The sequence below is a fragment of the Arachis hypogaea genome, chromosome 1 (assembly GCF_003086295.3).
Source record: "Arachis hypogaea cultivar Tifrunner chromosome 1, arahy.Tifrunner.gnm2.J5K5, whole genome shotgun sequence".
In the NCBI taxonomy this organism is placed as follows: domain Eukaryota; kingdom Viridiplantae; phylum Streptophyta; class Magnoliopsida; order Fabales; family Fabaceae; genus Arachis; species Arachis hypogaea.
This window is the reverse complement of record NC_092036.1, coordinates 91,759,474-91,781,923: the sequence shown is the minus strand read 5'-3', so window position 1 is coordinate 91,781,923 and position 22,450 is coordinate 91,759,474. Positions and strand designations below refer to the sequence as shown.

The following is a 22,450-nucleotide window of genomic DNA, read 5'->3' as shown; positions in this document are numbered from 1 at the left end:
TGGCTAACAAGTCCTCACCTTTGGCAAGATTAGCCTTTTCTCATCTCATATGTCACCTTTGCTATTCAGCTGGGATTGTCATAGAGGGAGACATCCTCATTGAAGAGGACAAGCCCATCACTAAGAAGAGGATGGAGCAAACTAGAGAGCCCATTCATGGCACTCAATAAGAGCATGAGGAAGTCCCTCATTAAGAAATCCCTGAGATGCCTCAAGGGATGCAATTTCCTCCACACAATTATTGGGAGCAACTCAAAACTTCTTTGGAAAGCTTGAGTTACAACATGGACCAATTAAGGATGGAACACCAAGAGCAATCCATCATTCTCCATGAGATTAGAGAAGATCAAAGAGCTATGAGGGAGGAGCAACAAATGCAAAAAAGAGACATAGAGGAGCTAGAGAGCACCATTGGTTCTTCAAGAGGAGGAAGACGCCACCCTCACTAAGGTGGACTCATTCCTTAATCTCCTTGTCTATTTATTTTTCTATTTTTCGGCTTTATGCTGTAGGTTCTATCTATGTTTGTGTCTTCACTACATGATCATTAGTGTTTAGTGTCTATGTCATAAAGCTATGAATAACTCCATGAATCATTCACCTTTCTTAAATGAAAAATGTGCATAATTACAAAAGAACAAGAAGTACTTGGATTTCAAATTTTATCTTGAAACTAGTTTAATTATTTTGATGTGGTGGCAATACTTTTTGTTCTCTGAATGAATGCTTGAACAGTGCATATTTTTTTATCTTGTGGTCTATGAATGTTAAAGTTGTTGGCTCTTGAAAGAATGATGAACAGAGAGAAATGTTATTGATAATTTGAAAAATCATGAAATTGATTCTTGAAACAAGAAAAAGTAGTGAAAAAAAGGGGGGCAAAAAAATATATGGTGAAAAAAAAAGAAAAGAAAAAGAAAAAGCAAGCAGAAAAAGCCAATAGCCCTTTAAACCAAAAGGCAAGGGTAAAAAGGATCCAAGGCTTTGAGCATTAATGGATAGGAGAGCCCAAGGAAATAAAATCCAGGCCTAAGCGGCTAAATCAAGCTGTCCCTAACCATCTGCTTGTGGCATGCAGGTCCAAGTGAAAAGCTTGAGATTGAATGGTTAAAGTCATGATCCAAAGCAAAAGAGTGTGCTTAAGAACCCTGGACACCTCTAACTGGGGACTTTAGCAAAGCTGAGTCACAATCTGAAAAGGTTCACCCAGTTATGTGTCTGTGGCATTTATGTATCCGGTGGTAATACTGGAAAACAAAGTGCTTAGGGTCACGGCCAAGACTCATAAAGGAGCTATGTTCAATAATCAACATATTGAACTAGAGAATCAATAACACTATCTAAAATTATAAGTTCCTATAGATGCCAATCATTCTGAATTTCAAAAGAAAAAGTCAGATGCCAAAACTGTTCAGAAGCAAAAGGCTACAAGCCCTGCTCATCTAATTAGAACTAAGTTTCATTGATATTGTGGGATTCATTGTATATTCTCTTCTTTTTATCCTATTTTGTTTTCAGTTTCTTGGGGACAAGCAATAATTTAAGTTTGGTGTTGTGATGAGCGGATAATTTATACGCTTTTTGGCATTGTTTTTATATAGTTTTTAGTAAGATTTAGTTAGTTTTTAATATATTTCTACTAGTTTTTAAGCAAAATTCACATTTCTGGACTTTACTATGAGTTTGTGTGTTTTTCTGTGATTTTAGGTATTTTCTGGCTGAAATTGAGGGACCTGAGCAAAAATTTGATTCAGAGGCTGACAAAGGACTGCAGATGTTGCTGGATTTTGACCTCCCTGCATTCAAAGTAGATTTTCTAGAGCTACAGACCTCCAAATGGCAAGATCTTAATTGCGTTGGAAAGTAGACATCTAGGGCTTTCCAGCAATATATAATAGTCCATACTTTGCCCGAGTTTTGACAACGTAAAATGGCGTCAAAATGCCAGCTCTCTGCCCTTTTCTGGCGTCAAAACACTAGAACTGGCATAAAAGTTGGAGTTAAACGCCCAAACTGGTACCAAAGCTGGTGTTTGACTCCAAGGAAGACCTCTACACGTGAAAGCTTCAATGCTCAGCCCAAGCACACACCAAGTGGGCTCGAAAGTGGATTTCTGCATCACTTACTTATTTCTGTAAACCCTAGTAACTAGTTTAGTATAAATAGAACTTTTTACTATTGTATTTTCATCCTGGCATCTATCTTTGATCAGTTTAGGCGATCTTAGACATTGGGGGCTGGCCTCTCGGCCATGCCTGGACCTTTATCACTTATGTATTTTCAACGGTGGAGTTTCTACACACCATAGATTAAGGTGTGGAGCTCTGCTGTTCCTCGAGTATTAATGCAATTACTACTATTTTCTATTCAATTCATACTTATTCCTGTTCTAAGATATCCATTCGCACACAAGAACATGATGAATGTGATGATTATGTGACGCTCATCACCATTCTCACTTATGAACGCGTGCCTGACAAATACTCCCGTTCTACATGCAAACAAGCTTGAATACATATCTCTTAGCCTTCTGGTTCACGATCAGAGTCTTCGTGGTATAAGCTAGAATTAATTGGCAGCATTCTTGAGATCCGAAAAGTCTAAACCTTGTCTGTGGTTTTCCGAGTAGGATCTGGGATGGGATGACTGTGACGAGTTTCAAACTCGTAAGTGTTGGGCGTAGTGACAGACGCAAAAGGTTCAATGGATCCTATTCCAACATGAGTGAGAACTGACAGATGATTAGCCGTGCGATGACAGCGCATTTGCACCATTTTCACTGAGAGGACGGACGATAGCCATTGACAACGGTGATCCCCCAACATACAGCTTTCCATGGAAAGGAGTATGAAGGATTGGATGAATGCAGTAGGAAAGCAGAGATTCAAGAGGGATGAAGCTTCTCCATACGCTAATCTGAAATTCCCACCAATGATTTACAAAATTATCTCTATCTTTATTTTCTGTTTATTTATCTTTTAATTATTAAAACTCCATAACCATTTGAATCCGCCTGACTAAGATTTACAAGATGACCATAGCTTGCTTCAAGCTGACAATCTCCGTGGGATCAACCCTTACTCACGTAAGGTTTATTACTTGGACGACCCAGTGCACTTGCTGGTTAGTTGTGCGAATTTGTGAACAAGAGTTGAGATTACAATTGTGCGTACCAAGTTGTTGGCGCCATTGTGAATCACAATTTCGTGCACCAGACTTCTTGTGGGCTTGTTGACTTGGGCTCCAAAATCAATTTAGAGCCAGAATGCATGAATAAGAAAGTGTGTTCCTTGAGAAACGTGGCTCACTTTGTAGCACGGTTTGCATGACAAACTTGAATGTTACATTCGACGGCGCTTGATAACTCCAACGCTTCATAAACTTCATCCTGGATTGGCCCTTCAAACGCCAAGTTTGGCTTTAAAAGTTGATCCCTCGAAGATGACACTTTAGTGGCATTTGATAAATAAAACATGTATTACATTTATATATAAAAAGTTAAGTTGACTCATCATCATCATTATTATTATTATTATTATTATTATTATTATTATTATTATTATTATTATTATTATTATCTTCTTTTGGGTTAATTTTGTCTTTTGGGTATTAATCTCCGATTATTGCTTAAAACCTAAACTAATATCATAAAAATTTAACGAAAAAGAGTTTTGATAGCCCATAATGAATGTGTGGTAAAAAAAAATTTAGAAAAGTCCTAATTATACAGATTGAGTGATTGGTATCAATTACTTGCGGGTGAGATGGAAGTCTTACCTGAACTCAAACGTGACTCATCCTTTATAAGAATAGAAGAGTTCGAAGGAAAAAAAAAAAACATAATGTGTAGCCATTTCTTATATGCCAACTTACTTCATCACATGAGAACAAAAAATAGCATCATCACCATAACATTCACCTATTATTTTTGTAAAAATAAACTAGTTTATCTCGTTTTATTTTTTTGTTGATAAATTAGACAGCTTTTAATTTTGGACATTACTCATTCATGTACACCACATTTACACACAAAATACAGATTTTATCACCTCCAACTGTAGCTGAAAATCGAACTTGGGATATGACTACGCGAGACTAACAAATAGACCATCGTTACAAAATCTTTGCCACAAAGAAGACGGGGCGTGGCCCATATAAATGAGAAGAAAAGTAGAAGAAGGACACAAAAACGAAGCCCAGTCGGCAAGATGGATAAAGCAAAATCGGCCTCTACCTGCACCATCTCTATCCAAATCCAAATGTCTATCCACAGTTTCTAAGACACATCCAATTATCCCAAAGGTTAAAAAAAAAATGTAATACTATGTGTATACTAAAATCAGCCAACCACCAGTATACTGAAAAAAAAAAAAATAGTCACCAATATATTAAAATATAAAAATATATTAAAAATAAATTAAATTATATTATATATTTATACATAAATATATTTGATGACTAATTTTAGTGGTTAATTTTAATTTAAAAATAACATTTTTGAAAATAAATAAAAAAATATTAACTTATTTTTTAAATTTTTAAATAATTATTTTTAATTTTTATATCTTCAGAGAAATGATATATATATATTATTTTTTATTCATTTAAATATTAATAAAATAATTTAAATATCAATTAAATGTAAATCTTGGAATTCCCTCCAAGAAATACGACAAAACTCTGAATGAGCACCGATGGAGAGTGAGAAGGCAAGCAAGTGACCACTGTAACGCCAACACTTTCCCCGCACCGTAACCCGACATATACACCCATCCCATGCAACCCCTAACCATCTGTATTCCACCATTCCACGTGTCGTCACTCTCCACTCCTTAAATTAACTCTCTTTATCTATCAATCTATCTTTCTCTGCAACACATACACCCACCTTCATTATGGCTGACATTCAACAGTACTACCAGCAAGACCACCAAGATGTCTCAGCCACCAAGGAACGCTCTTCTTCCCACATCCTTGCCCTCGCCACCCTCCTTCCTTTCGGTGCCTCACTCCTCTTCCTCGCCGGAGTCACTCTCCTCGCCACCCTCATCGGCGTCGCCCTCGCAACCCCCCTCTTTATAATCTTCAGCCCAATCTTGATCCCCGCAGCTCTCGTCATCGCCTTCTCCGTCTCGGGATTCTTGACATCGGGTGCCTTCGGCGTAACCTCAGTCTCTTCGTTCGCGTGGATGGCCAGTTATCTCCGCCGATCTCGCCTTCAAGAAAGTCTGCTGCATGCCAAGGACCGGGCTCAGCAGATTATGTCCAACATGGCCCAACGAGCCAAAGAGGCTGGTGCCACTGTCGTTAGTGAGGCCCAAGACACGGCCCAACAAGCCCACGATGCACCGACTGACACCGACAGTACCGTATCCGTGACCCCGTCTGAGTCCCAGACGAGTGATACACAGAGTGGGAGTGGAAGTGGGAGTGGGGGTGGGACCCAAACGAGAGACACCGCCTCTACCACCGAGACTAAGGATGAGGGAGGAGGAGGGGGAAAGAGCAAAGATCGAAAGAAAACATCGTCCTGAGCTATTTTATATTTTATATTTTATATTATATATTATGCGTTATGGATATATTTAGTTCCACCTGTATTTCATTATCGCTGCTGTTGTTGAATTCAGAAGCCTGTGTTTTTGTTCGTCTCCTAGAGTTTAAATTCTACTGTATGCTTATCTTGCTTAAATAATTTTATTTCATTTCATACACGAGTACATGTCCACATTTTAAATAATTTATTTTTACTGCATAAATTAGTATTCATATAGCATGCTTTAGAAAACGACTAGATTAGGCTATTAATTAATCAATACGGATACTAAGTGACCAATTCCAGAAGGAAACTAAAACTACCTGATAGACTAACTCATCTATATTAACTGAATTAACTAACTAAACAGAGTTAAAATATCTGTTTCACTACAATCATTAATTCATTATAACTCTCCGAACGACAAAAAGAGACCCTACACTGCTTTTGAGTTTTGAAAAGGTAGATTCTGGTCAATAGATGTCTGAGAAGGGTATGCACTACACAGAATAGAAATTTTAGTTCTGTGTCTCCCTCCCATAAAGTGAAAGTCAATTTCCAAGTGCTTTGAAAAGTTGTCAATGCATTTGTATTTTATATTTAACACGATGAGGAAGGAATTTTGCATAATTCTTACAGATGTATAGAAGATAACCTTTCTATAAACTCCATGAAATTTTCATCTGTATCAAGCATGCTAATTCTAACGTATTTTGGGCTAACCCCAAAACGCTCCCCACTTCTTGATAAGATCTTGTGTTGTCTAAGGAAGCTTGCGCAATCCTCTATTAACCCCTCGCACTTCAACCACAAAAAAGCTGCAACCATATCACAGGTACAACGATCACCTCATCAATAGTTTCAAATGAGTTCCTAGCTACTCAAATTTATCGATTTCATTATCAAATTAATTTAATATGGATTATCATGTAAAAACATTTCATATTTTGAATAAGCATTTTAGTCCTTTTTGTGTCTCGTCTTAAAATGCATAATAAATTGTATGAGTTGAACAGTGATTACTCCTACAAAGACTTCTTCACATAAAGATGATACTATTAACCCTTAAATGAATTGATATATTTTAATAAATATATTTGACTGAATTATCTAACAATTTACAATACTATCTTTACATTAAGATGTCTTTGTAGAAATTTGAAAAGAGAGTTACCTGGTTGAGGTTGAGTGTAGTGATTGAAGAAGTTGCAGAAAGCAGGAGAAAAGTTAGGCAGAGTGAATAAGGCATTACCCTCAACTGCTGCTCTCAATTTCCTCCATCTATGAGCCATGATTTCATAGCTATACTTGAAGAATGATTCTTCTTCTTCACAGCTGTCAGACACTGCCTCCAAAATCTTAGCAGCTCTCAGTTGAGAATCCTTAGACACACCTATTGTATTTAGCTCTATAAATTTCGTCATCTTCTTCGCCACCACAGAGTCTTTAACCAGCGCCCATCTACAATGTAACTACAATTATTTAATTTATCATTGAATGATTGCCTAAAACTATTCTATCTGCATACATGTGTAGTAAATTGTGAACCTTATATGGTTAATTATCTAAGAAATAAAGCTAATGGAAAACTCGAATCTTTATTTAGATATTAGATACTACATTCATAAAAATGATGTGAAAATCATTGTTACGATTACTGGTAAGATATAAAGACAAAGTACATAAATGATATAATTTTTTTTATCTCTCTTTATGTCTCATCCAATTAACTGTGAAATAGACTGTTATGAAAAAAGTGAACTAAAGCGGACTTGTGCCTGATAAGAAATAAAAGTGAGAGTAGTTGGAAGTTAGTTACCCTATGCGAGTGCCAGAATGACCAGTGGCTTTTGAGAGAGTGAAAAGGGTGAGGTCATGATCTGAAGGGTATGAAATGGGAGTGTACTGAGGCCAATAATAAGCAAGGTCATGAATAAACAATCCCTGCCTCTTGTTCTTGACCACTGATTCCCTTGTGTATCCATCAGGGTTATTTGGTGAAGTTACCAGCTCTATGTAGGGACCATCTTTCTCATCATCATAAGTCTCTGCATCTCCACCCCATTTGTATAGCCCCGATTTCTGGTAATCTGTCATTGATGGGTACGACTGCCGCAACGGCGGATCAGAAAATTTTGATAACCAGAGCAAATTATGCATAACATGAAACAAAATGAAAAAGTTCGAGTAGTGGCAGTGACAAATCCAAAATTTTAGGCAGTGAGGGCAAAACATGTAGTATATAAATATAACAAACACAATCTTATAAACATCAAAATATATAAAAATATTAAATATTAAATATTTTTTATTATACTAATAAATTACACTGTAGTTATTAATTCACTTTTTTATAAATTAAATATATAAAAATAAATAAATTAAATATATTTATGATTACATATTTACAGTGTTGTTTTTTTTATGAATAAATTTGTCAACGGTTAAATTTTTTGTGATTAAAAATAAGGGAAAATATAGGGAGTCAATGGTCTAAGCGTACAATGTGTACAATAGAGGTTTAGGCAGTATTAGAGATATGACTATTAGTGTTACATTATCCTATCAGATTATGCTTTTGGGATGAGTAGATTCATGACATGGTATTAGAGTTCTAAATCCGAAAGGTCAAGAGTTTGATCTTGGTGAACCCCAAAAATAATTATTTACTTTTTTAATATAAAAATAAATATAATTTTTTAATAGGACGGAACACGCGCGCGCATATATATATATATATATAGTTTTTCAAAATATTAGTGGAGCATTTATCCGCACAAATTATAGCATGGATATGTACCTAAGTAATGAAATCAAATTTAATAATATAATAAAAATAATTATACATAATTTTTTTTTCTGCTCAAGACATTTCCAAATTTTAGTGTGAGCAATTGTCACCCAAGTATACGAGTGTGTTCGTCCCTATGTTATATGCAATGAACCAACCGACTTTACTATTATTACACCTACACAAAACTCTGCTACCAATTTAAAAAAGTGCCTACTCTGATGCAGAGTACAAAAGAGTAAGAGTAAATGGCAAGTTATGACGGTCTGTCGGTCTTTCATTTTTTGTGTAAATAAAATATAGTCGCACCACCAAACAGGTCGACACTGTATTCTATGTATATTATTAATGTGTACGTGAGTATTTGCCATTTAAAAAAGATATGACTAACCGAGTAATAGGGTAGTGCTGAGACAATAGTAATGGGTTGATGAGAATGATGAGTGGGAGACAAAGCATAGAGAGCAGCAAGAAAGAGCTGAGAGGAGCCTGTGCCAACAACAATATGGCGCCCTTGTGTCACTGCATTTCCAACCAAATTGTGAAGTCTCACAACCTCTTCAGCAAGCTCGGGTTCCATGAACCAACAAATGTTTTCTCCTTGCGAGAAATAGCTCATTGACTCCCACCCTGCAATTGTGATACTTGTTTTCTCACCTCTCTTTCTCCAATATCTTTCATACATTCTAGGATCTCCACTGCATTCCATCATCATTACTTTCAAATTACTTAATTAACAATCATAATTACACATGCTAGAAACATGAAAAGTATGAAATAATAACGTCATGGAACAGGGTAAAGTGAAACTGTGATATTCTTTTTCAATTTTTCATTGTAATATCAATTGGATATTCTTTTTCACATGTAACGGGATATTCTTGTTTGCAACAAATGTATCTATCATGTTTTCACTAAGGGTGATTAATTTCTTCGTACAAATCATCTTAGATGTTACATATATTATAACTCAGTATAATTTTGATATAGAATATTACACCGTGTTCAATTAGGTCTATTCATTTAGATGATTGCTCATGTATTGATTATTCATGTATTAATTATTAAAAATGGTTATTTTTACTGATATAATAATACGTAATTAAATATTTGTGTAAAATTTTTTTACACTGTCAATGCATTCAAATTAAATTTTTATAAATCATTATTGCAAATGAAATTTTTCATAAAATGATAGTTAAACACATACACCAATCCAAAAAGGTTATGCATGTATGTGGGTTATTATTTTCCCTCAATTTTTTGTAATTGGTTCTACCTATAATCTATGGGAGATGCTCCCATAAAGGCGCATAAAACGTCTTTTTTTAAAGATATTTTTTAATAATTAAAATTTAACATATATAATCACTTAAATTGTGTTATTTTTATCAAAATTAAGTCAGACAAATTAATTTGCCAAAAAATAGTGAATCAAATTTTGAATCGGTCTAAATTAATATTATATATTTTTTAAATGATTATAATACCCCTATTATATAAAATGACTAAAATACTCTTATTATATATATTAATTTTGAGAATCTTAAATTCTAATCTTAATTTCTTATCAGATTTAGAGTAATAATTAACGTACCAATCAAAGAAGTATAAACTAATTCTATTTTCTTTCATAAAATCATAGAATAGTTCTCTTAGTCTAATAACTTCGTTTTCTGAGTGGTTGGTAAAATACCAATCTCTTAGTAGTTTATTATAATCAGCATTAAAATCTTATTTTATCCATTCTTTATCAATTTCAAATGGTTCTTCCTTTATAATTACTGATAAAACTTGTGATTCTATTGGATCAAATTCTAAAGGTGATTTATATACAGCAGTAGCTATATTTGGCCTTCTGTTGTCAATTCCTACAATATTATCCATATTTCCTATTGATGAGTTATCTATAGAATTTCTATGACTAATAGTTTCAATATTATCAGAAATTCTTAATGATTGAGATCTATTCATCTTAATTATAATATCAGGTCATTCTCTTATTATTCATTTTATTCTAGTATTTTATATTTGTGGTTCTTCAATACCATCAGGTATTATCCATTCTTCAGGCATTCTACTTTTTAATTCTTCATGTCTTAATCTTCTAGGTGTTTGTAATCGTTTCTTCTTTTGAGGATTGTCTTAATGCTTTAAAGTCATAATTAACCTTAGTAATTTTATAATATATTCTATAGATTATTTCGAATGGATCATATTTTTTATTTATAATTGTCTCATCAGATCTTATTTGCAATTTTAAGGCTTGCCATGTGTATTCATTTTTTTAAATTCATAGCATAATTTGGGTAACAATTAAAAAAAACTGGTCCATCATAATAGTTACTTTCTAATATTCCTATTAATGAGTCACTAAAATTTTGGAATTTGGTATCTCTTAAGGTTAATAATATAGGAAGATTAATTCCTATTCTAAAATTAGATTTTATGGCTACTTGTATTAATCCTATATGGATGAAGTTATATCATTTACTGCTATGTTCTTTCAATTTATCCTCTTCTAAGATGGTAATAATCTTATTATTACTCGTTCCCAGTTTACAATATTCTAACATATGAATTTCATAATTTCTTCCTTCCCAGAAGTTCCTCTTTTTATATACTTTATCTTTATCTATTATAGGTATATTCCAATTATGAAAATTTTCTTCTAATTTAGCTATTTCTAATTCATTTTTAGTTTCAGAAGTGGATGCTTCAAAATTATCTGTTTTTATCACTAAAGAATTATTTTTTCCTAAATTTAAACTACTCATCGTTCTTAATAAACTAGTCATTTTATGGTTAGAACTTTGTGAGTTACGGGACCACCCTCGTTAACCAACGAATTCACTGCCTTACTAGGACTTACAACCGGGACTACGATCTGGGCTGACCAACGTATTAACAGTTCTCACTGCTACTTCTAAGTTGTAACAATAAAACTTTAGTTTACAGAAAAGATTTGTAATAAAAATATAGAAAAAAAATAATTTCTTTATAAATGTTATCAGATACCTTCTTCATATATTTATATATATAAAGAATATTAATAAGGATATTGTAGTATTTTTTATAAAAAATATTAATTTATATCCTTTCAAAATTTAATTTATTAATTTTTTTTTGTTAAACTAATTTGTCCAATCTAATTTTAATAAAAAATAATATAATTTAATTAATTATATATATTAAATTTTAATTTTTAAAAAATATCTTAAAAAAGATATTTTGACATCTTTATTTAAGTGATTTTCATAATTTTAAAAAAGATATTTTTGACATCTTTATTTAAGTGATTTTCATAATCTATTTCATAATCTTATTAAGTACCAAATCACTACTATCTCATGCATTACAAAAAAAAAAAATATGCACTAGCTATATCACATTATCACCTTTTATATTAGAAAATTATTCAAATAAAAATGTTAAAAATATTTTTTATAAAAATATTTTGTATAAAAATATAATTTATTTATTTGAGTACACTTTAAATAAAAAAATATTTTTATAATATATCAAAATCTAATCTTTTAATTCAATATCCAATAATAAAATAAAATTACACAAAAATAATTATAAAATCTATATTAAATATCAACTTTTATATGCTCTGCTATGCCTTGCCCTCTGGTCTCAAGAACCGTACCTCCTCCATATATATAATAAGTCTTTAGCAAATAAAGACTGTGGTCAACGAGTACCCTATTAGTCTATGTGAATAATAAGAACCACCCTCGGTGCTACTAATAATATAATAAACAATAATGTTGGAACCAATATGGTCCAGCTAAAAATCAGCCAAAATATCATTGGATGAATTCAAAATTTTTATGTGAATAATGTTTATATTAGATATTAGGATATTTCTTTTTTTTTTTAAATTAGACAATTCTGAATCTTTTGATTTATCATATTTTAGGCATTTGGAGAGAGAATGAGAATGAAGAAACGGAAGCTAATTGAATCAGTTTTCGTGATTCACGTTGAAATGATACTGAACGTATCTCCTCCTAATTTGAATGTGGTGAAACATTTAATAACCAATATTTTAAATCATAAATAAATAAAACTAATTATTATATTTATAATTAATTAAGTTGTTCCATTCTTAGCTCATTTGGAGTTGGTTTCATATACTTTTCCTATAATAAAATATCAATATCAACACGATTTCGGTACTATGCACATTAGTGGATATACGCAAAATTGCTAGAACGGGTTGTGAGATATATTGGATATTCATCAGTTGAGATAGTTACGAGGCTTGATTTTTGAAACAGTAGAAATGATACTGTAAAAACACTCTGACATTTAAATTAAAATGGATCTAAGAAATAGAGAGGGTTAGGAATAAGTGACATGCCTGAGAGAGCTTTTGTCTCCATTTACATAATTTATACTGTTATCTTATCTTTTTTCTTGTAGATTAAGATAAGGAAGTATTTGAATTCGAATGTTTAGTTAGAGATTCGTGGTCACTAGACAGATTCGGGCCTTGTCGGTAGTCTGGCTCATATACCTGAATTGTAACGGCTCCGATTTAGGACCAGAAGGTCAAGTCCAGAACAGTTGCCCCCTAAAGTGAGAAAGTGTGCTTACTCATTCTCGTTGCTTGGAAGGACTCGTCTTGTCGTGAGCCTAGCATGGAGTGCCATCCAAGTTATATCTGGCCGAGTTCGGGGAATCGGGCCGAGTTTTTAACTGCTTTAAGGACCGCTCTTCTGGTCCGGAACAGTTGTTTGTGTCTATCACAAACGGAGTGGGTCCGTGGATAAGATCAGGGATTTGTGCATGTCCGAGTGGCTCGGTCTTTACGTTTCTTCTAAGGGATTTTCGTCCATTGCGGTTCCTAAAGCGTCATAACGATGCCTAGTAGGGGGAGAGAAGTTTCTTTGTTTTCCTCTTTTTGCCCCCCACCTTTTTTTTTGGAATATAGGGGGTTTTTATTTATTTTCATTCGAAACTGCTTCTTCTTCTTCCTCGTTCTTTCACTTTCTAGAAAACGCTCTCTGCAACTTCTTTGGTGTTATGCTCCGTCCGAACGTTCGGTGGTGTTTTTAGGTGTGGCGCTTCTTTGCTCATTGCTGCTTCGTTTCCTTTCTTCGCTTTTTTTTAGAACTAAGTTGGTACATTCTGTCACTCTGATCGTTTTATTTTACTTCTGCCCATTTTTTTGTCCATTATTCGTGTTTTTGCATGCTTTTGTGTTTATCAATGGGGAAATATTTGATTTGGGTATTGGTTTTGGTGTAGTTTTAGGGATTTTGGGTAGGATGTTTCGATTATGGTCTTTAGCATGGTTTAGGAATTCTTTATATGTTTGTGTTTCTAGGTAGTAGGCTGAGACTGAAAAATCTTATTTGGATATAGGTATGGTAACGGAGGGGAGTTCACCGGAAGTTGAGTCCTATCTTCCTAGCGGGGGTATGCCAAATCGTTACCATTGGATAACGTCTGACGTTTCGGGATGCCATCTCGTTTGAATGAAGGGGACCTTCAGAGGCTCCATGATGAAGGGGCCATGTTGGGTGGTGAGGTGGCGGGCAGCATGAGTTGGTGTTTGTTGACGAAAATGAGAGGGTTTGTAATCTCAACTTGCATTTCCCTCGTGTCCCAAACTGAATTTGGGTGCATGAACTTCTGTTTACTAAGTTAAAGGTTCGGATACCCTTTTTTGAATTTCAAATTTCTCTCCTGAACCGGTTTCTGCAGTGCCATCTCAACTGCATTCAAACAGCTAGGTGGCTATTTGGATCTTTGAGCTGGTTTATGACTTTTTAGAGTTACCAGCTCGGGTCGAAGTCTTCTTGTCTTTTTTTCTTGTTGACCATTCTACATAAGGAGAAAAGCATAAGAAAGGATACATCTCTTTCTGAGCTCGGACGAACCGCCGACTCTTCGACTTATTCGAATATTCATTTCATGGTTTTAAATCGGAGCATTTCAAAGTTCGTCCCCTCGAGGGTTGTCATCCCTTTTGGCTTTGTAAGTTTTCGCTTCGGAGGCCTAGATTGTCAAAAGCTCCTCGAAAAAAGATTTTGGAGTCAGCTTCGGTGTCCACGAGTATCCGCTTAACCAGACCAGTTCCAACCCTAGCAGTCATCGGGGGAGAATGTTATCGTCGTAGGGAGGGGAGGGGTTCTTTTTTCATCTTTCAATGTTAGTACCCGGAAGTCCTTCTATAGTGCTGACTTGGATTTTTCTGGTGCATCTTTTCCAGTGATGACGTTCACTATGATTGTCAGGTCTATTTTCGGACTCTCTTGCTGGGCCTGCCTTAACATCCTGGGATTGCATCCTTCTCGTTCCTAAGATCTCTCCCTTTCGGTTTTTCTGGGTTCTCGAATGATTTTGGCAAACTCAGAGAGTTTGCTGTCTCGAACGACTTGTTCGAGAGCATCTTTTAAGTCAAAGCAATATTGAGTCTTATGTTCGTATCATTGGTAATAGTCGTAGTACAAGCTTTTATTGTCGTCTGTCTATTCTTTCAGTTGTCGGTCCTTTGGGAGAATGTCCTGTTCTGCTATCTAGTAGTAGATCTCCATGATCGAGCCGGTAGGGGGTGTAGTTCATGAATTTCTCTATCCTAGGTGGTCTGCTAAGGGCGGTGGACTTGTAGTGCACCTTTGGGTGGTGGATTATTTCGAGCTGTCATGCTGCCATTTATGGATGCTACGACTTAGCTTACCTCTTCGTCATTTATGTACTCCCTTGCAATGTTTTGGATTTCACGCATGGTCTAGACTGGTTTAGTGGTGAGGTGCTTTCGAAAATCTTCACTCATGAGACTATTGGTGAGACAGAGGCTGGCTACTGAGTCCATCAGCTCGTCAATCGTTAGGCACTAATCGTTGAACCTGTCGTGATATTTTTTTGTGGGTTCATCTTGCTTTTGTGTGATTTCGAGCATATTAATCGGGTGCTTCACTTTTGTGATTTTGGTAGTGAACTGTGACAAAATTTCTGGAGACGTCGTCGAAATTGGCTATCGAGCCATTGGGGAGGGTGTTGAACCACTTAATTGGGGGGCCGGCTAGGATTACTGGGAAGGCCCTGCATCGAACCACATCGACTACTACTTCTAAGTTCATCCTGGCCTCGAAGGCCGTGAGATGTTCTTGCGAGTCCTTTGTCCCGTCGTACTTCATGTTAGTCGGCTTGTCGAAACCCTTTGGTAGCTTGGCCTTCAGGATTCTTTCAATGAACAAGGTGGCTCCCATTATCACGTGCTTCCTTCTTGTTCGCTTGGAATCCCGCCGGTGTCTTCTGTCATCGTCGTTGCGTTGACACTCTGGGTCTCAGAAGATGTTGCGGTCTCGTCGTTTCCCGTGCCGCCATTCGGGTGACCTTTTGTTCTTGGTTTCTCATCGTGATCAGCTCCTTGAAGTTGCCTAGCTTGCGTTTTCTGGCTAATATCGCTCTTTGGTCGCGACCCGACCTTCAAGGATTTGTGCTCTTTGGTAGAGTTTTTGGATTATCTAGATTGCTTTCTCTCATAGCCCATCAAGCCTTCGAGCATTATTGAGGTGGTGAACGTCTTCTTTTGGATATTGCCTGTCAGGGGTTGGCTGGCAGTGCACGACACTGGTTATCCTCCTGAGGGTCAAGGGGACGTTGTTCCGTGGTTCGGACGTTGGGTTGTTTGGGTCTAACTCATGGTGGTGGCTTGAAAATTGCTCTTTAATATTCTCCATCATGCCACCAGGACTGGGCGAATCCCCACAAACAGCGCTAATATATGCGAAGTCACTAGTACGAGTTGTGAGATGGATCAGAGATTTACTAGTCGAGACAGTGAGGAGGCTGAATTTTTAGAATGAAAAAAAAGAGTGATACTTACAAAGACATTCTGATACTTAAGTCAAAATGAATTTATGAGATAAACAGAATTAAAAATATGTATTGTATTAAAGAAAATCTTTGACTCAATTTATATAATTTGTACTGTTATTTTTTTATTTTATAAATTAAAATATAAAAATATTTAAATTCGAATAATTAGTTAGGATTCGTCAAGACCATACGCCAGTTCCGGCCGTGTCCGTGGCCCGGCAATGTTAGTGGGATATCGAATAATTTTAATTGGCAAAAACTTACTAGTTATATGTATAATTATTTAATATTTTTATCTAGCGTATAGTTTATACTTTGAAATAAATGATTGTTTGATATGATGTCAACTGCACACAAAATATCATCACAATAGACACAACATATGCGTAATAGTGCGCCAAAGTTGCAATTATCTCATCAATTTTCACAAATGACCAAGTCCCAATATGCAATATTTCTTTTTACATATATTGGAATAAACTTATCAACATGCAATGCTAATACTACCACAACACGTTTGCTATTTTCATTTCCGGTAACAAAGTTTTAATTTTAAAATATGTGCATCGTATTTAACATAACTAGTTGTCATTAGTTTAAATGTTTTACGATTAAAAAATGTGACCAGATAATAATAGTATTAAATCAATTTCAAAATGTTCAAATGACAGCTATATATATATATATATATATAATAAGCAACAATCTCATTTTCAATATTCGTCTTTTATTAAAAAAAAGGGAAAATATACTGGTTTTAACAAACTATATTTGAACCCTAAAAAATTGTAAAATCAACGCATTTAACCCATAAACTCATCAATCATGCATACATTTAAAAGAAAATTACAAACACGCTTTTTCTTCTCTTATATTACTATCTCTGTCATTTTTTCAAAAAATAGAAAAAGGTATACTATTTTGACAACTAAAATTACCCTGCCTATCAACTTCTAATTCAATTTAAAGATAAAAGTCAAAACAAGAATTTCAAAATGTTAGCATCACTAATAACAATACAGTAATAATAGAATAAGTGTGTGTGTTGTATATATATTCTTGCCATAAAATCACGTTATAGAAGACGAGTTGTCTCTGTCTTCCCAGGAACAAGAGCAGGAAGCAAAGCACGTTATGAAAGACGTAAGCCCTAGGTCTCTTATCAGAAACAAACACAAAAGCACCAAAAATAAAATAAAATTCTTTGACTACTTTCAGTTCTTCCCAGAAGATTTGAGGAATTTTTTTTTTGAAATATAAAATTATTAGAAATAATATTATACATTCAAATTTTTTTATAAATCAAGTCTAATTAAATTAAGTAATAAAACTTGGAATAAAGTTAATTATAACTATTTTTTTAAATATAAAAATATTAAAAGTAATACTACATATTGAACTTGATTAATAAAAAAATTTAAATATGTATTATTCAAATATTAAATATAGTATTACTTAAATTTTATAAGTCGTTCATCATCAATATATAATTTTCAAAAAAAAGTTGTTCTAATTAGTTTTGCAAAATATAAAAAAGTTATTAGTAACTAATTTTTTTCAATAAGGTTTGTTTAGAAAAATTTTTTGAAGAGTTTTTATGTTTTTCAAAAGCACAAGTTTTTTATTTTATATTTAATAAATAAAAAATATTTTACTAATAATAAAAATTTTAAAATTAAAATTTAAAATACATATATTCATTAATATTTTAAAAATAATAAAAACTCAACAAATTATAATTAACAAGTTATAATTTAATTATTATTAAATAATTATATAAAATTTTAATATTTTTATTTATACATATTTAATAATATTTATATTAATAATTATGTATAATAAAAAATATAATTAATTTAAATATAAGTAAATATAAAATTAAAATAATATCTAACAAAATTATTATACGTTTTTGTTATATAATTAATAATTAGTATATAAAGAAGCAACGAACATCGTAACATAGTAGCAAATGGAGTATATAACAACAAAGAGGATTTAGATTCAAACTAGATAATCCAAAATTTTGATGACTATGGTTATTTGTGTTTATTTAAAATTATTTTTAATTTACTAAAAATAAATATTACAAGTTTACAACTTTTAAAAAGCTAATTCTATAAATTCTTAATCAAATGATGGGTTAATATGTGTTTTGTTAAAATATAGCGGCTTCTTGTTAAATTTTGTTAATATGAGAGCGGTTACAAAAAAATTAAAATGTGAGTAACAATTTGTAAATTTCTTTTAAATAAAAAAAATTGTTGATGGCAGTTTCATTTACCTCAATTTTAAAACTTAAAACAAAACAAATTATGAGTAACGATTAATATAATTTAATTTTACTAAATTTTAAAGATTGAAATGGTGAATAATGATTTCATTAAAAATAACAATTTAATAGAAAAATGTTAAATGAATAAGTTACTTTTATAATTAAATTTAATTAAACTTTTTTTGTTATTTTTATGCTTTTTTTAGTTAATTTTTTATTATACCAATAAACTATTATACTAAATTAAACTTAGCAAAATAACTTACCCATATAATATCACCAAATACAAAATGTCAAACGATTTCTACACACCCATACACAGATACAGTCAAACTGAAACATGAGGCGGAGTCATGTCAAAAAAAAATAGCAATGCTAGGAGCTAGCAATTTTTGTGATTGGTAGTCATCAAATAGCCATCAATGTTAATTTAATGGTGTGAAATTGGTGTGAGATTTCATCTAATGGCTCACTTTTTTCTGCTGGTTACATATTGGCCAAAAATCAATAAAATTACTGGTCCCTTAGACTTTTCCAAAAAAAATTTTTATAGACTATAAGAATTTATTTTTTTTATTATTTAGTTATTAATTTAATAACATATTTTATTTTATACTTTAAATATAAATAATTAATTAATGATAAAAAATAAATTATAATAATTTTCGGTTAATTTAATTTATATTATTTTTGTTAAAAATAAAATTATTTGATGTAATTTTAAATGAGTGAATTTTGAAGGTGAAAAGTCAACACGTAAATAGCGTGTTACAACATATAGAGACGTGTTGAATACAGTCATATCTTAACTACACGTGGGACATGTGAAAACACTTAAAAAATGTATTGAATATTTTTATAATATTATAATACACTTTAAATATTAATGTTCAAACAAAACATTATCTCTACTTCTATATTAAAAATAATTTCTAATAACTAACTCTCTAGTATTTCTTTATTAAAAATAATAAACGCAAATCATGCACTCATTTAAAAATAAATATGTATGGTTGGTCATCTAAAAGGCAATAAATAAAGGTCAAAACTGTCAAAATAATATTTTAACTTTTAAGCTCCAAGTTCTTTTTTTTCAACTGAGTCGTTACCTTTACCTTAGATTTCTGCAATTCTTTTTTAAATTTTATGTTTTGGTGTTAGTTTTTACTATTAGCTGGCAAGAGTTCGAATAATTGACCCTCAAAAATAGATTCCCTAAAAAAACTAGCAAAATAGTAAGAAGGAATTCATGTGATTGTTTTACAAGTAAAACCGATTATAATATTTTGCAGGAACAACACGAAGATAGTTGAATAGTTTTCTGATATTGTTAGTGTGCGTTTTTGTTACTAGTTAGCGGGAAATATTAATTGAATGAAGTCGCCCCTACCTGATGGCTTCTGAAGCCACACATACATTTAAAAATAAAATTGTAAAGCATGAAGATAGCATTTATTTTGACATCATCACAGCATATATATATTAATTAAAAAAGAAGAAAAAGCTTTAATTTAGACTTACTGGTCGAGATTAATGAGTCTCTCTTTGTCTGGGGGACGATCCGAACGAGTTGAATTAACCAATGACCTTCTTCTTGCTGCTGTTGATGATGATGAAGAGATAGAAAAAGGAGATTTGTGGTGAGTTTGTTGAGTTTGGTAAAGCATTATTCTGAGTATGAAGCTGACATTCAAAGCCAGAGAAACCACAAGAACATGCCTCAACATGCTTCTTGGTGGATTTTCCATCTTCTTCTTCATTCTCTGATTGCCACTTGCCATGTACGGCCACTATTAACAAACACACACACACACAGCTTTGGTAAAGAAGAAGAAGTAGATAAATAAAAGAGTAGGTAGCTGATTATTCCATCTAACACACAAAAAAAATGGCCACTTAGATTTGCAAAGGGTATTCAAATAATTTTCGATGCTAGAGAAATAGATAGAAGATAGATCTTGAAAACGGTAAACTAAGGCTGCAGTTATCAATGAAGCTCATCAGCGCAATAAAGCCTTCCTATTCTTTTTTTTTTTTTTCTCGTTTCCTTCAAAAAGCTGCTCTGATCTCTGCTCAGTGCTTACATTCTCTCAATCACGCTTAACTACTACCACTGCTTCACTCGCCCATCTAGGCGACAGAAATGTTTGTTTTATTCCATGTTTCCAACTTTTCAATTTATTATTAAATAAATGCTATAGTACTAAAGAGTAGTGTCTATTTATTAAAAAATATTAAAAGTTATTATTTAATTTAAAAGATACGAGAATAAATAATTTTTAAAAAATTAAAATTTAAGTTAGATAAAATTTAAGCAAAAATTTATAGATACTATAAAATTAATCTTATTATAATATGTTATATGAGTAGAAAATAAGTCCTATTTTTAATTAAGATAGGAAAAAGTTATATTAGTTATTAATTTATTATAAATAGATATATTAAAAATATAGTTAAAGACATGAAATTAATATTGATATATTTTCTTCTTTGAGATATTATTAATAAATTTTTTTCTCTTACCTATGTGTCTCATTTTCTGTCTCAAATAAAATTTTAAATATAAAGACAAAATAGTCTTTATATACTTCATAACCAAAAATAAATTTATCCTCTAGTATGTAGCTATCAAAAATATATAGACATTGATACTATAAAATATGTAGAAGTATGAATTTTAATTATTTGTAATTACAATATAAAGTATATAAAATAATTTTTTATTTTAATAAATAAGAATATATTATTTTTAAATTTATTTTAAAAATATAAATAAAAAATAAAGTTAAATACACTAATACATAATAATAATTAAATGTATTTAAATATATTTAAAAAAGATTTTTATTAAATATCTCGATAAAACAAACACAACAACTTAGCAAAGTCTTCAACTCTCCGTACTGCTGAATAATATTAGCATCGCACTAGGACCACAACGTAATTTGCCATTTCTTTTAGCATAGACAACAAATTTTTTTTCCCCTTACTTCTAGTACAAATTTCTCAACTTGTTATATGATTCATATTTAAATAAGAAAAATTCAATTCACATGAAAACAGAAGTTTGTCATTTTAGAAATCAAAGATTTGTACCAAATCTCAAGAAATTGCAATTTTAATTCCATAACTCTTCCAATCACAAAAATTACTGACCTTAGTATTGTTCATTATTTAAACCCCAAAATAAATTTAGCAATATATATATATATATATATATATATATATATATATATATGATTATTTCTATATCTAACATAATTTGTGATGAAACTCATAAAATTCATTTTTTATCTAAAAAGTTTTACATTTCTAAAGATTTTATTATAGTTTCGACAAAAATTGGTTATCATACTTCCAAAAAATAAAATTGATTATGTTGTAATCATGCATGCTGAAGTTTGAAATCCTTGCCTTGAGTGATTTAATTTGTGATACAAGAGAGGTAACTAAGCAATTTAATATGTAACAATAATTTTCTGCATTCATCTCCTCTGGGACGGTAGCTATATATGGTTTGGTCAGCATCATGTTGCATATTCGAGACTACGTCATTAGTTCCATTATATTCCATTCCTTCAAACACTGCATTCTCTGTAGTATTAATTATCTACTTTAATAACCATTGAGATTCTTCCTTCCTTTAATTTCTCACTATTTTATTGTAATTATATTAGGATCAATTAGTTTTAATCCTTTAATTCTTCTTACATGTTCGAAGAAGGCTCCTAGAATTAATGCTTTTGTAGTCTCACTTTCTTCCCCTCCCATTAATTAATGTGTCAAACCTAATTTAAATATAGTAAATGCTTTGGTGGCTACAAGACTTTAAAAAATGTTATTAAAATTAAAGTAACATTATTTAACAATAATTTTTAATTAAAAAAATCATAGACATAGACTTCACCTCTAAATATAGACAGATATATAGACATCCATTGCAAATACTCAAATTATAATGTCTAATTATTTATAGATCTATCTATATAAACACTAATGAGAAACGATA

General features: G+C 32.1%; 2 protein-coding genes across 2 annotated transcripts; one reads left to right on the top strand and one right to left on the bottom strand.

The window, feature by feature from the left end:
• The first annotated feature begins 4,639 nt into the window (after positions 1 to 4,639).
• On the top strand, positions 4,640 to 5,714 carry LOC112695951 (oleosin H2). The gene has a single exon (XM_025748498.2). The coding sequence runs from the start codon at positions 4,896 to 4,898 to the stop codon at positions 5,532 to 5,534; it is 639 nt and encodes a 212-aa protein (XP_025604283.1). The 5' UTR covers positions 4,640 to 4,895; the 3' UTR covers positions 5,535 to 5,714.
• A 385-nt stretch (positions 5,715 to 6,099) lies between these two features.
• Positions 6,100 to 20,638, bottom strand: LOC112695941 (tryptophan aminotransferase-related protein 2). Its single transcript, XM_025748487.3, has 5 exons — positions 19,963 to 20,638; positions 8,719 to 9,025; positions 7,356 to 7,645; positions 6,711 to 6,997; positions 6,100 to 6,354 (listed from the first exon to the last, which is right to left on the bottom strand). The coding sequence occupies exons 1-5, from the start codon at positions 20,220 to 20,222 to the stop codon at positions 6,170 to 6,172; spliced, it is 1,329 nt and encodes a 442-aa protein (XP_025604272.1). The 5' UTR covers positions 20,223 to 20,638; the 3' UTR covers positions 6,100 to 6,169.
• Between the last annotated feature and the right edge of the window lie 1,812 nt (positions 20,639 to 22,450).